The sequence below is a fragment of the Mesoplodon mirus genome, assembly GCF_964341445.2.
Source record: "Mesoplodon mirus genome assembly, chromosome: 2".
In the NCBI taxonomy this organism is placed as follows: Eukaryota; Metazoa; Chordata; class Mammalia; order Artiodactyla; family Ziphiidae; genus Mesoplodon; species Mesoplodon mirus.
In genome coordinates, this window is record NC_138977.1 from 81185251 (window position 1) to 81200945 (window position 15695).

At 35.8% G+C, this 15695-nt stretch overlaps 1 protein-coding gene across 4 annotated transcripts in view; it reads left to right on the top strand.

Moving 5' to 3' along the window:
* The window catches only part of KLHL5 (kelch like family member 5), a 77100-nt gene that overhangs the window by 27264 nt on the left and 34141 nt on the right, over window positions 1–15695 (top strand). For 3 of the 4 annotated variants that reach the window (XM_082611489.1, XM_082611491.1, XM_082611492.1), the window contains 3 exons: window positions 5517–5699; window positions 8780–8916; window positions 9448–9644. In XM_082611489.1, coding sequence (XP_082467615.1) covers window positions 5517–5699; window positions 8780–8916; window positions 9448–9644 — 517 coding nt within the window. The remainder of the gene's footprint in view (window positions 1–5516; window positions 5700–8779; window positions 8917–9447; window positions 9645–15695) is intronic. The other variant, XM_082611490.1, reaches the window with a different exon arrangement.

Here is a 15695-nt window from a genome sequence, read left to right on the forward strand (position 1 = left end):
ATGCAAGTTCTGGTGATGATAGTGAGGAAATCTAAATAGTTTCTAATAAAAAGATAATATTGGCCATGGTGCATATTGTGTGCACACAAATGTGTGAAATCTGAAGAATTGCAAGTATTAGTGTTGCTGTTTACTTTTTTCCACTTTATAAAACTTAAGTCTTCAAATTCTAAGTCCCTTCACTAAAAAAAAAAAAATCATACCTTCTTTGCATCCCCAGTTTCTAACAACTGGTGCAATGCTGCATCTCAGGAGTTACTCTATAAATAGTTGGTGATTTGATTTGTTTGATACTTGCCTCTTTTCTATGTTTAGGCATTTTCTGACTTACAAATTCATAGCCTACTGCAGAGGGTCAATAAGCTAAAAATTAAATGTTTCCCGGTAGCCTGGAAATATCCAGCAATGTAGAGTTCATTACAGTGAACGTCTGTTACAAAAGATTTGAATGAACTCATGATGCAATTCTTTGAAATATGACTTACCATCTTAGTAACATCAAAGAAATAAAACTAAGCAGAAATGTTAGATATATTTCCTCTGTTACCATGTAAAGATCTAGTAGAAATCACAGAGAAATATGTTTTAAATGCTCCATAAATGGCCTATTCCCAGATGTTTATATTGTGGGCTAGGGTGTCTACTGGGTTTGTTAAAGGCCATTTTAATTAGGAATCAGGAAATTTAGTTATAAAAATTGATAATGTTAGCGATCGTTTTTTAGGAAGACAACCAAACAAACAACATTGTATAAGACAAAAGACTGAGACTACAGGCCTTCCCATTGGCCTTTGAAAAGCAAGGATCTACTAATAGGAGTTTATTTACCTTGATTGTGTACTTATTCTGTGCTAGGGTTATACATTCATTTAATAATCCTCCCATGAAGGATCCTCTAAAAGAAAGTACTATGTATTACTTATTCCTGTATTGCTATTGGAGGTAAGACTTAGAGAAGTTAAATAACTCATCCAGATACATAGTGACAGAGTTGAATCAGCACTATGCAATAGAACTTTATGCAATGATGGAAATGTTCTATATCTGCACCATCCAATCTGGCAGCCACTAGCCCCATGGGGCTACTTGAGCATTTGAAATATGACTAGTTCAACTAAAGAACTTTTTTATTTTATTTTATTTTAATTAAAATAGCCACATGGGGGCTAGTAGCTACTATATTGGACAGCACAGCTCTAGAACCTTCCTAAAATGCTCTTAATCACTACCCCACACCTCTCCAATTCAAGCTTCCAAACCAAAACACATAATAAAGAAAAGAAATAGTAAGAAAGTACTGACATTATAAATTACACAGAGCCAGAGTATTAAAAACATTTGATTAGCCAGAGGTAGAGATGTTATCTCTGCCCCATGGAAACCTAAGAGACTCTTGATGTCTTAACCCTAGCTAAGGGGCAGTAACAGAGCAGTAGACTTTTGTCTAGGATCCTGAATTCTCATGTCTTTTGTCGTTGTTGTTATTGTTAACTTATCCTCATTCATATTGTACTATCATTCTCCCTTCATACCCTTGGTCCTTGCACTCACTGATGCCTTAGGGTAAAGGTAAGCAAAAATTTCCATTCCTTTGTGAGTGATTTGACCAACATTCTGAATGCCTCCTGATCCCTGGTTTTGTATCCAGCTGCCTATATGTCCTTGGTTGATCACTTTGAGCCATTTGGGGCCTCAAAATTTTCTCATCTGCAAAATAAGGGAGTTGAATTAAATGACTACATAGGTTCCTTCTAGATGTAAAAATTCTGTGTATAATGGTTCTGATACCTAGGTTCTACAGTTGTATGGATATGCAGTAAATTCTTTTTTTAAGTAAATTCTTCCATTATTAAAATTGTATGTGCAAGGCCCCAAATTTCTTAGAACAAGAAACACTAGAAAGCTCTGCAGCTCTTTAAGCCTGAGTAGCTCTGTTCCTACCCCTTTCATGTTCCTTTTGTGAATGGATAGCTTTGCTTTTCCATAGACTACAAATCAGAAGCCTGCACTTCTTTTGATCCTTCATTTGGAGCAGTGGGAGTGATTGCTATACCCAGAAATCTCTGAATCAATTGTCACATTGAAATAACATGTTTATTTAACATGTGATAGCAACTGAAGCCTTGAAAGCAAATTAAGAAGTTCGAAATGTTCAGCAGAGAGTGTAAATAGGAGTAGAAAATTTGAATTCCTAGGAGCCAAATAGCTAATACAAATCAGCAAAGAGGGTAAGGTTGGTGGTCAAGAGGACAGCTGGTCCCTCTTTTCTAGGACCTTCCCAAATCCAACCCAGAGTTGCCACAAGAGGATGTGGGCCCAGGGGAGCCAGTCTTAAGTCCTGGAGCCGAGGCTGTCTCTCTAACAGCCCTTGGACGGGCCTACCCATAAGGCCTTCCAGAACCTCCAGATCCTGTTCCTCCACTTGATGTGACCTCTTTTTAGGTGTTTGAATGCCTTCAGACAGGTCCTCCTATCTCTTTAGGGCTGTGGTTGTTAACTTGTAGATCAGTGAACAGGCTTCAGGGGGCTCTAAGAATCTCCTCGGAAATTGTATGCAAAATTGTGTAAGGCAACTATGCATTTATTTGGGAAAAGCTTCAACAGATTCTCAGAAGCGTTGGATGATGCAATAAAAATTAAACACCTCTTTTAAAAAAAAAGTTTGAAATATTATTTTAGAATCATAAATAGTTGTTTTGTTAATGTGTACATAAACAATTTTGATGTTTTACCTTTATGCTCATTTTGAATATAACAAATATTCTATTAAGTTTTACTAGTACATTTAAAATATTCAAAGAAATTCAGTTTACAAGTCTGAAGTAAAGTATCTATTGTGTATATCAATGTTTTGAATCTGTAAGTCGAACACATGTTGATTTGTGTAATGTATCCATCTCTTGCCTGAAGTGTACTGGTGGTCTTCAGCCTGTGATGTGTTAGGATCGCACAAAGGGCTTTAAAAAATATGATGTTCAGGTCTCACTTCAGACCTACTGAATCAGTCTTAAGGAATGAGACCTTGAACACAAATGCCGAAATGCTTTCTAGATTATCCTGATTCATGTCATAGACTGAAGAACTAAACACTCTGAAAGTTCTTGACAAGAAAAAAGATGGTCTCTTTATTAATTGGGCTTATACCAACATCAATGCTAGCCTATAATAATTTAGTGATGTTGGTGTTATGAAGTTCTATTGTTCTTTCAAAATTTGACATGGATTAACATTTATGTTTGGATGATGGCAATTCATCACTCAAAAACATTCAACTAACTCATTGTCTAGTCATTACTGAGAATTTATTATATAGTATAAGAAATGTAATACAAAATATAGGAGCCCTAAAAAAAGTACTTGATTTATTTACCTCATATTTTCTTGTTCTTGAAAGAATTTGGGCTTATAAAAATCAGGTGTTCTAATCTTCCCTCATCCTTAGATCACTAATACTCAATCATTTGTCAGTATTTTGACAATATAAAACTTCATTTTATTGAGAAATGTTTTAAATCTTCAAATTGGTATTCATCAAGATCAACATTACTTGTTTTTGCTTATGTTACATTTTTCCTAGACTTTAAAATGGTTTCTAATTCTCATTTATTTATATAAGCAGCATATAGTACACATTACTCAATACATTTTTATACTAATGATCTTAAATGTAAAGTTGAGTATTTTATACCAGGTTTCCCAAGTCATTACACCAATAATATTCATAGTGTGCAATATATACCTTCTAGATAATATATATTTTGCTTCTGTTATCATTATTGACAGCTATCCCCCAAGAACATATTTTAGGACCCATATTTGTATGGCGTTGAAAATGCAATGGGCTGGGAGGATTTAGCTAGAGATATTTATTAGTCGAGGCACTGCTAACTTTCAAAACTGATAAATCTCAATCAACATGAGAGTCCTTGTGAGTATAGTCTGTGTGTACAGTCTTCTCAATTAAGAACACTCCTGTGTATATTTTACCTCTTCCTCCATATAAGTCCTCAGTCCACATGGACATAGAAAGAAAGAATGGGAGATACACACCTGCTCTTAGCCACTCTAGCCTGGAGTTGACACAGTTCATTTCGATCATAAGACCACACCTATCTGCGAGAGAGGCTGGGAAATGTAGTCTAGCTATATTCCCAGGAGAAAAAGAAAAAGGGTTTTGGTGAACACATAGCATTCTCTTCGAAAGCCCTATTTCTGCCGTGAACAAACTCTCTGGCTTTTGGCAAAACACTTAATCTCCTTGGCTTCAGTTCCCTTTATTTTAAAAGATCCAAAGGCTTTTTGATAAGATTATTATATATTTATATTAAGAAAATTCTCTTAAGATATAGTGAGGCTTAATTCAACAAAGCATTTATCAGAATCATTATATCCTTAAAAGTAGATCTGATGAGAAATGATAACTAAATTACGGCATAGTCGGTGGTTTTGTAGTTAATTGCATAACCAAGGGATGTTGATTACTTGATTCAAGTGATCTTGGAGAAGGGATCTAGGGGAGAGGGGTGGGTTTAGGATTTCATTCTTAGTCCCAATCTTTTCACTTTTTCACCATTTCCATCAATGAATCATAATGAAAATATAGAACTCATACTCTTCAGATTATAATTTGGAAATTTCAAATAATTTTTAGATACCTGGGTTAGGCCATCAAATTCTTTTAAGCTATAATCTAAGTTATAGGTTACCTGGGCTATTGAAGACTAGTCAAGAATCAAATGATTTATTTATAATTTATAGTGATTTATTTATAATGATCTATTAATAATTATTTATAATTTATAATTATTTATAATTTATAATTTTATAATATATTTTGTATTCTAAACAGTTATAAATGAACTGTGAACATAACCCATTTTTAAATAAAGGATGGCTTGGGTTTATATCTCCAAAAGAGTTTAATTCCCTTTCTGCCTTCAAAAAATGATCTCTTGGGCTTCCCTGGTGGCGCAGTGGTTGAGAGTCTGCCTGCCAATGCAGGGGACACGGGTTCGTGACCCGGTCCGGGAAGACCCCACATGCCGCGGAGTGGCTGGGCCCGTGAGCCATGGCCGCTGAGCCTGCGCATCCGGAGCCTGTTCTCCGCAATGGGAGAGGCCACAACAGAGGCCTGCGTACCGCAAAAAAAGCAAACAAACAAACAAAAAACTCTTATGCCCTTAAATATAATGTTGGAGCTATGACTATCGATATGAATATAGTTTGGCTCTTTTTTCAGCAGAGACATCGTATTGACCAGAGAAGAGACCTCAGGAACAGGCAAAGAGTATATGTAGCTATTAACTAGAAGGTATCACATTCACAATGTTTGCAGGACACACATATGATTTGAGCCATCATTTGATTTTCAGAGGCAAAAATGATGAATGATTATTCATTAGTATAGACTGATAGCATTGCTTCTATTACATTTGAAGGATTTAAAAGGACTTAATAGGAAAGATATTTTTAATGTGTTAGCGACTTTTCAAAATGTGTGTTTTCTTTCTTTTCAGGACTTCCAATAGCAGTCAGACATTATCATCCTGCCATACTATGGAGCCATGTTCATCAGATGAATTCTTCCAAGCCCTTAATCATGCTGAACAAACATTCAAAAAGATGGAAAACTATTTGAGACACAAACAGTTATGCGATGTAATTCTAGTTGCTGGTGATCGCAGAATTCCAGCTCATAGGTAATTGTTTTCTAAATCTCTATATGTGTGAAATATTTCCTTGATCATTTAATTATGTATGTTGAGGTAACTTGTTCTAATTGATTATGCAATGGACTCTTTTGGTAAAGTGGTATATTTCATGGAGTTTCTGCAAAGAAGACAGTGCATATGAAATTATTAGACATTAAATGACCCCAAAAGGATCACTTTCCCTCTGTAGAGGCATAAAATCAAAACATACCAGCCTGAAATTAGTATTGTTTGGTATAGATTTCAGCTACTATGAGCAGCACTCCACCTAATTCTATCTATTAAATAACTTTCAATAAGCTCAGTAGAAATTAGAGCTTTGAGTATTTAGAAACAAAAAGTCTGGTGGAATGGAGTGGCAAAACTGTTGAGTTTTTAAATAGCCACATCTATTCCAACTTCTGTTTGCCTGCCTCCAAGAAATATGAAAAGCAGTGGTGCTAGGGAATAAAAGCCTTTAACAGAAATTAAGTATTACTTCTTGATGTAAGAAAAGGAAATGGAAGCTGTTAAATAAATAACAATTCATTTTTCTCCTAATAATTACATATTTAATTGTTCAGTGTTAATCACCATTATGATCCCAAAGGTTTTTTTTTTATAATACCTTTCAAAACTAATTAATACTGTGTCCCAAAATTTTGTTAAACCCTCCAAAGCGAAAGTAAAATTACAAAAAATGGGCTTGGTCTTAAAGTTTTCAGTTACTCAGTTCAGCATAAATTTATTGAGATGCTGCTATATATTATGACAGAAAGTCCATGTTGTGAGCATGGGTTTGTTAGAAAGATATTCCAAACTGAATTTCATACAGGCATCTCAAATTCCCTGTTTACAAAACAAAACTCATTACCTTACCTGCAATGCTTGTGAAAGCCATCACCATTTCACTTGGATTACCAGTGCAAGAAACTCCTAACTAGTCTCCCTGTTTGCACTTTTCCCCCCTACATTCCATTTTCTACACAGCTCCCTGAGTGATCCTTTAAAATGGAACTTAGATCTGGTTGCTTCTCTGATCAAACTTTCCAGTGCCTCCTCATGTCACAGTGTAAAAGCCCATGTCCTCACAGTGACTTATGTGACCCAGCCTGCCATTACCTCTTTACCGTTCTGCCCTCCTTTCTCACTCTACTTGAAGCACACTGACCCCTTTGTGGTCTCTTGCATGTGGCAGGCATGCCGCTTCTGCCTTTGGATTTTTGCACTGGCTGCTACTCTGCCTGAATGCTGTTCCCAAATACCTGTGTGACTAATTCCTGCACCTCCTTCAAGTCTTTTCTCAAGTGTCACCTTCCCATGAGACCACCTATTTAAACCCACTCCCCATTTGCCCTTACCCTACTTTTTTCCCCATGACACTTATCACTTTTTGATGTACTATAGAATTTACTTCTGCTGGGTATTGTTTGTCTCCCTATAGAATATAAGACTCCATAAGAGAAGGTATTAATACATCTCAAGTATTTAGAACAGTGCCCAGTATTTATTAGGTGTGCATTATTTTTTGTTCAGTGAATAACTGAATGAATGGGCAGTTCTCAGAAGAAGAAACCTGAATGGCCAAAAAACATTTGAAAACACCTTCAACCTCGCTAACAATCAGGTGAATGAAAATTAAAACAACCATGAGATACCATTTAACACCTTGCAGGTGGCCAAAATTTTGACATCGACAATATTGTGGGGAAAGGTTAACTCTTATGCAGTGCTGGTGCTAGACTAAACTGGCACAGCTCTTTGGAGAGCAGTTTGGCAAACCATAGGATTCAGCAGTGCCCTCCTGGGGAGAGAGGTGAAGGGAATTAGAGAGGAACACAGAGAGAGCTTCAACTATTACCTGTATCATAATTTCTACTTCTTTAACAAATGAATAAAGTAAATCTGTGTAAGTGTGCTGATATGGAAAATATCTTCAAGACATATTATCAAATGAAAAATGCACATTTTCAAATACATATATTTATAACCTATTTTTGCTTATATATGACTCAATAATTTGGACAGAGACATACCTAATATATAATAATGTATTATAACAAAATACAAAGTATAGTTTTGTATTGTGATAACGATATAATTTTATAACAAAATTCAAACATTATAATATACTATAATAATTTAAAAATCATGAAGTTTAAAAATAACCTGCTAGGGACTTCCCTGGTGGTCCAGTGGCTAAGACTCCATGCTCCCAATGCAGGGGGCCCGGGTTTGATCCCTGGTCAGGGAACTAGATCCCACATGCTGCTACTAAGGGTTTGTATGCCAGCAACTAAAAGATCCCACATGCTGCAACGAAGATCCCACACGTGGCAATGAAGACCTTGCACAGACCTGGCCAAATACATAAATAAATATTTTTTTTAAATAACCTAAAACTAGTCTCAAATGTCTTCCATATATTGACTACATCTACAATTAAAAAAAAAACTTAGGTTATTTTCAAAAGTGATAAAAAGAAGAACCTTTACATTTCCCCCCCCCATTTTTTATATCATCAGTTTAATGCTGTGAGCTTGTAGCTTTTTTTTCAGGATGTTAAAAAGGGATATATATATATATATATATATATATTTTTTTTTTTTTTTTTTTTTTTTTTCCCGGTATGTGGGCCTCTCACTGTTGTGGCCTCTCCCGTTGCGGAGCACAGGCTCTGGACGCACAGGCTTAGCGGCCATGGCTCACGGGCCCAGCCACTCCGCGGCATGTGGGGTCCTCCCGGACCAGGGCACGAACCTGTGTCCCCTGCATCGGCAGGCGGACTCTCAACCACTGCGCCACCAGGGAAGCCCCAAAAAGGGATACTTAAGTAGTGAATGAGTAAATCATTTATGTCAGCAGAAAATTTTCAGTAATGGTAATTTGTTACTCAAAGGAAGGAGCTAGAGCATAAAGCAGTTTGTCAAACTTAAAATGCATTTCTCAGTACCAAACACTTTCTATGGGTAACAAAATTTTTTTTAAAAAGGAAAAGAAAAATAAGGAAAAAGAAAGCAGAAGCATTTACTAATGAATATCAGCTTTGATGTCACTGATTTGTTGTTTTTCTTCTAATATGTTCTTAGATTGGTGCTCTCTTCTGTCTCAGATTATTTTGCTGCCATGTTTACTAATGATGTCAGGGAAGCAAGACAAGAAGAAATAAAAATGGAAGGTGTAGAACCGAATTCACTATGGTCCTTGATTCAGTATGCATATACAGGTAATAAATCTGAAAATATGAATTTAAAACTTCGTAGATTTAAGTCGTATTATTAGATTTCAGATTTCTGCTTTTAATAAAGCCTGCCACAGCTAACAGTTAATTCTGCTGTTATAATCACCACCCCTGGTGGTATGTATATAGGTTAAAATCTCTATATTAGAACCTTTAAAATGGTTATCATAATTAAGCTATTGAATGATATTTTAAATGTTAATGTAATAATTTGATGAGTTATGTTTTTTAATTATTGCATTTAAAATTTTAGTTATATGTAATAGATATATTACTAATTAAATCATTCTTTAAAAATTCTGGAAACAAGCTATTTTTAAATTTTAGTAGAACTCACAAAGTGCTAATAGTATTTTTTCATGTTTAGTACTTTTTTTTTTGGAATGTCTTAAATCATCTATGTCTGGAATGCATGTAATGAGCTCTTGTTTAGAATTATTACTGTTAACACCAATTACCTTATAAACTAAAGTTAATATAATTCCATAGTTAATGGAATTTCTTTTTATCATTAAGGCCGCCTTGAATTAAAAGAAGATAATATTGAGTGCCTGTTATCTACAGCTTGCCTTCTTCAGCTTTCACAGGTTGTGGAAGCATGCTGTAAGTTTTTAATGAAACAGCTTCACCCATCCAACTGTCTTGGAATCCGTTCTTTTGCTGATGCTCAAGGTTGTACAGATTTGCATAAAGTGGCTCACAATTATACTATGGTATGTATTTTTTGAAAAGCAGGAAGGTATATGCTCTTTGCCTTATTCCTTATTGTTGCAGGCTTATGTACATGTTGCTGTCTTCCCATGGCTCTGCCGTATGTCTTGAGGTTCAGGCTCACTGTGTAGTTTGTCATATATTCATTGAGTTATGAGGAAAAAACATCAAGTAATAGTTCTCCTGGATTTATGAGTCAAGCCTTAAGTTATTATAGCCACTAAGAAGCAGAGCAGTAGCCTAGGACTATTCCATTCAAGATTTTTAGATCTGCTGCTTTTTAAAGCAGGATTTCCCCCAGACAGTTTATTTTGTAGCACATGGATGAATTTCAGAATTGTCCACATATTGATGGAAGTTGGTGATAGTGATTGTAGTGTATTGGTGCAGTACTAGTACAGAAGATAGGAGGATGAGAGGGAGACTTTTTATTAAGGATAAATCTGACTATACGTTAGAAGTGTCTTTAACTACATAGAAAAATGTTCTTATTAATTGTAGCAAATTATGTGCTCAAACTAAAACACAGGGGGTTCTGATTCAGAAGCCTGGAGGATAGTAGATATAGATTGATCTAGGACAGCAAGAAAATAAGGGCATGTTGAGGGCATACTGTTGGGACCAGCCTCCACCATCTTAATAGTAGAGGGATTTGGGGAATGGAGGTGTGTGGATTTTTAAGGAATGATCATCCTGCTACACGTGGGTCTTCACACCTGGACAGTGATTGAAATTTTTGCTTTAAATGCTTCATTTAGGGCAATACAGCTTCTGAGAGAAGAAAGAATGTGAACATTCACATACACATATATCATTATCCATGTTACTGATTTAGTCAACATTTAGGAGAGATTTTTTTGTCTACCCTCTCCTCCATCCCCCTTCCTTCCATTGAGTTGGTTTGTAGGTGAAGGGATTGAACAGTGCTTTAGGAATCTTCTACTAGAGAAATAGAGATTTGGAAAAATTATAAGAATAGATATTTGTAACTATTAGGAAGATTAATTCTACTTACTTCATGAACTTAATGTGAGGATTAAATGAGTTAGTAGAAGTTTAGCACTTAAAACAGCGATTGATACATAGTATACCCAGTCAATAAATGATATCATCATCATCATCATCATCATTATTTAGATTTACTCTGTTCAACACAATAGGGATCTATGTGAGTGAGCAAAAGCACTCAGGCAAAAGCAGAACCTTTATTCTCCCCGTGGTGTAATCGCTTCTTAGAAATGTTTCTTATTTATGATGTCAAAGTGTTTCAAGTGAAAAAATAGAGATTGTGTGACAGGGCAGTACTGTACAGACCTAGCATCGTATTAGCTTAACATCTTTTAAATTAAGTCCTTTGAAATATTTCCCCCCCGCCAAGCCTTTCTTTTTTTTTTTTTAAGGAGACTGGCACCCTCTTTAAATGTTTGTTTGTTTGTTTATTGTTTTCTGAATTTTATTTATTTTTTATACAGTAGGTTCTTATTACTTATCTATTTTATGCATATTAGTGTATATATGTCAATCCCAATCTCCTAATTCATCCCACCACCACCCGCTTTCCCTCCCTGGTGTCTATATTTTTATTCTCTACATCTGTGTCTCTATTTCTGCCTTGCAAACCAGTTCATCTGTACCATTTTTCTAGATTCCACATATATGTGTTACTATATGATATTTGTTTTTCTCTTTCTGACTTACTTCACTCTGTATGACAGTCTCCAGGTCCATCCACATCTCCACAAATGACCCAATTTCGTTCCTTTTTATGGCTGAGAAATATTCCATTGTATATGTATGTACCACTTCTTCTTTATCCATTCATCTGTCGATGGGCATTTAAGTTGCTTCCATGACCTGGCTATTGTAAATAGTGCTGCAAGGAACATTGGGGTGCATGTGTCTTTTTTTTTTTTTTTTTTTTTTGCGGTATGCAGGCCTCTCACTTTTGTGGCCTCTCCCATTGCAGAGCACAGGCTCCGGACGTGCAGGCTCAGTGGCCATGGCTGACAGGCCTAGCCGCTCCACGGCATGTAGGATCTTCCCGGACCGGGGCGTGAACCCACGTCCCCTGCATCAGCAGGCGGACTCTCAACCACTGCACCACCAGGGAAGCCTGCATGTGTCTTTTTGAATTATGGTTTTCTCAGGGTGTATGCCCAGTAGTGGGATAGCTTGGTCATATGGTAATTCTATTTTTAGTTTTGTAAGGAACCTCCATGCTGTTCTCCATAGTGGCTGTATCAATTTACATTCCCACCAAAATTTCAAGTGCAAGAGGGTTCCCTTTTCTCCACACCCTCTCCAGCATTTGTTGTTTGTAGATTTTCTGATGACTCCCATTCTAACCAGTGTTAGGTGATACTTCATTGTAGTTTTGATTTGCATTTCTCTAATAATTAGTGATGTTGAGCAGCTTTTCATGTGCCTCTTGGCCATCTGTATGTCTTCTTTGGAGAAATGTCTATTTAGATCTTCTGCCCATTTTTGGATTGGGTTGTTTGTTTTTTTAATATTGAGATGCATGAGCTGTTTATATATTTTGGAGATTAATCCATTGTCCGTTGATTCGTTTGCAAATGTTTTCTCCCATTCTGAGGGTTGTCTTTTCGTCTTGTTTATAGTTTCCTTTGCCATGCAAAAGCTTTTAAGTTTCATTAGGTCCCATTTGTTTATTTTTGTTGTTATTTCAATTTTTCTAGGAAGTGGGTCAAAAAAGATCTTGCTGTGAATTATGTCAAAGAGTGTTCTTCCTATGTTTTCTTCTAAGAGTTTTATAGTGTCCAGTCTTACATTTAGGTCTTTAATCCATTTTGAGTTTATTTTTGTGTATGGTGTTAGGGAGTGTTCTAATTTCATTCTTTTGCATGTAGCTGTCCAGTTTTCCCAGCACCAGTTATTGAAGAGACTGTCTTTTCTCCATTGTATATCCTTGCCTCTTTTGTCATAAGATTAGTTGACCATAGGTGCATGGGTTTATCTCTGGGCTTTCTAGCGTGTTCCATTGATATATATTTCTGTTTTTGTGCCAGTACCATATTATCTTGATTACTTTAGCTTTGTAATATAGTCTGAAGTCAGGGAGTCTGATTCCTCCAGCTCCTTTTTTTTCCCTCAAGATTGCTTTGGCTATTCGGAGTCTTTTGTGTCTCCATACAAATTTTAAGATTTTTTTTGTTCTAGTTCTGTAAAAAGTTCCATTGGTAATTTGATAGGGATTGCATTGAATCTGTAGATTGCTTTGGGTAGTATAGTCATTTTCACAATATTGATTCTTCCAAACCAAGAACATGGTACATCTCTCCATCTGTTTGTGTCATCTTTGATTTCTTTCATCAGTGTCTTGTAATCTTCTGAGTACAGGTCTTTTACCTCCTTAGATAGGTTAATTCCTAGGTATTTTATTCTTTTGTTGCAATAGTGAATGAGATTGTTTCCTTAATTTCTCTTTCTGATCTTTCATTGTTAGTGTCTAGGAATGCAAGAGATTTCTGTGCATTAGTTTCATATCCTGCAACTTTACCAAATTAATTGATTAGCTCTAGTAGTTTTCTGGTGGCATCTTTAGGATTATCTATGTATAGTATCATGTCATCTGCAGTGACAGTTTTACTTCATTTCCGACTAGGATTCCTTTTATTTCTTTTTCTTCTCTGATTGCGGTGGCTAAAACTACCAAAACTATGTTGAATAGTGGTGAGAGTGGGCAACCTTTTCTTGTTCCTGATCTTAGAAGAAATGGTTTCAGTTTTTCACCACTGAGAACGATGTTGACTGTGGGTTTGTCATATGCGGCCTTTATTATGTTGAGGTAGGTTCCCTCTATGCCCACTTTCTGGAGAGTTTTTATCATAACTCAGTGTTGAATTTTGTCAAAAGCTTTTTCTGCATCTATTGAGATGATCATATGGTTTTTATTCTTCAATTTGTTAATATGGTGTATCACACTGATTGATTTGCATATATTGAAGAATGCTTGCATCCCTGGGATAAATCCCACTTGATTGTGATGTATGATCCTTTTAATGTGTTGTTGTATTCTGTTTACTAGTATTTTGTTGAGGATTTTTCATCTATATTCATCAGTGATATTTGTAATTTTCTTTTTTTGTAGTATCTTTGTCTGGTTTGGTATCAGGGTGATGGTGGCCTTGTAGAATGAGTTTGAGAGTGTTCCTTCCTCTGCAATTTTTTGGAAGAGTTTGAGAAGGATAGGTGTTAGCTCTTCTCTAAATGTTTGATAGAATTCACCTGTGAAGCCATCTGGTCCTGGACTTTTGTTTGTTGGAAGATTTTTAATCACAGTTTCAATTTCATTACTTGTGATTGGTCTGTTCATATTTTCTATTTCTTCCTGATTCAGTCTTGGAAGGTTGTACCTTTCTAAGAATTTGTCCATTTCTTCCAGGTTGTCCATTTTATTGGCATAGCATTGCATGTAGTAATCTCTTAGGATGCTTTGTATTTCTGTGGTGTCCGTTGTAACCTCTCCTTTTTCACTTCTAATTTTGTTGATTTGAGTCCCCTCCCTCTTTTTCTTGATGAGTTTGGCTAAAGGTTTATCAATTTTGTTTATCTTAAAGAACCAGCTTTTAGTTTTATTGATCTTTGCTGTTGTTTTCTTTGTTTCTATTTCATTTATTTCTGCTCTGATCTTTATGATTTCTTTCCTTCTACTAACTTTGGGTTTGTTCTTCTTTCTCTAGTTCCTTTAGGTATAAGGTTAGATTGTTTATTTGAGATTCTTCTTGTTTTTTTGAGGTAGGATTCTGTTGCTATAAACTTCCCTCTTAGAACTGCTTTTGCTGCATCCCGTAGGTTTTGGGTTGTCATGTTTTCTTTGTCATTTGTCTCTAGGTATTTTTTGGTTTTGTCTTTGATTTCTTCAGTGATCTCTTGGTTATTTAGTAACGTATTGTTTAGCTTCCATGTGTTTGTGTTTTTTACGTTTTTTTCCTGGTGATTTGTTTTTAATCTCATAGTGTTGTGGTTGGAAAAGATGCTTGATGTGATTTCAGTTTTTTTTAATTTACCGAGGCTTGATTTGTGACCCAAGATGTGATCTGTCCTGGAGAACGTTCCATGTGCACTTGAGAAGAAAGTGTAATCTGCTGTTTTTGGATGGAATGTCCTATAAGTACCTTATCTATCTGGTCTATTGTGTCATTTAAAGCTTTTGTTTCCTTATTAGTTTTCTGTCTGGGTGATCTGTCCATTGGTGTAAGTGAGGTGTTAAAGTCCCCCAGTATTATTGTGTTACTGTCGATTTCCTCTTTTATAGCTGTTAGCAGTTGCATTATGTATTGAGGTGCTCCTCTGTTGGGTGCATATATATTTATAATTGTTATATCTTCTTCTTGAATTGATCCCTTGATCATTATGTAGTGTCCTTCCTTGTCTCTTGTAACATTCTTTATTTTAAAGTCTATTTTATCTGATATGAGTATTGCTACTCCAGCTTTCTTTTGATTTCCATTTGCGTAGAATATCTTTTTCCATCCCCTCACTTTCAGTCTATATGTGTCTGAAGTGGGTCTCTTGTAGACAGCATATATATGGATCTCTTTTTGTATCCAATCAGTGAGCCTGTGTCTTTTGGTTGGAGCATTTAATCCATTCACATTTAAGGTAATTATCTACATGTATGTTCCTATGACCATTTTCTTAATTGTTTTGGGTTTGTTTTTGTAGGTCCTTTTCTTCTCTTGTGTTTCCCAATTAGAGAAGCTCCTTTAGCATTTGTTGTAGAGCTGGTTTGGTGGTGCTGAGTTCTCTTAGCTTTTGCTTGTCTGTAAAGCTTTTGATTTCTCCGTCGATTCTGAATGAGATACTTGCTGCATAGAGTAATCTTGGTTGTAGGTTCTTCCCTTTCGTCACTTTAAGTATATCATGCCACTCCCTTCTGGCTTATAGAGTTTCTGCTGAGAAATCAGCTGTTAACCTTATGGGAGTTCCCTTGTATGTTATTTGTCATTTTTCCCTTGCTGCTTTCAATAATTTTTCTTTGTCTTTAATTTCTGTCAGTTTGGTTACTATGTGTCTCGGCGTGTTTCTCC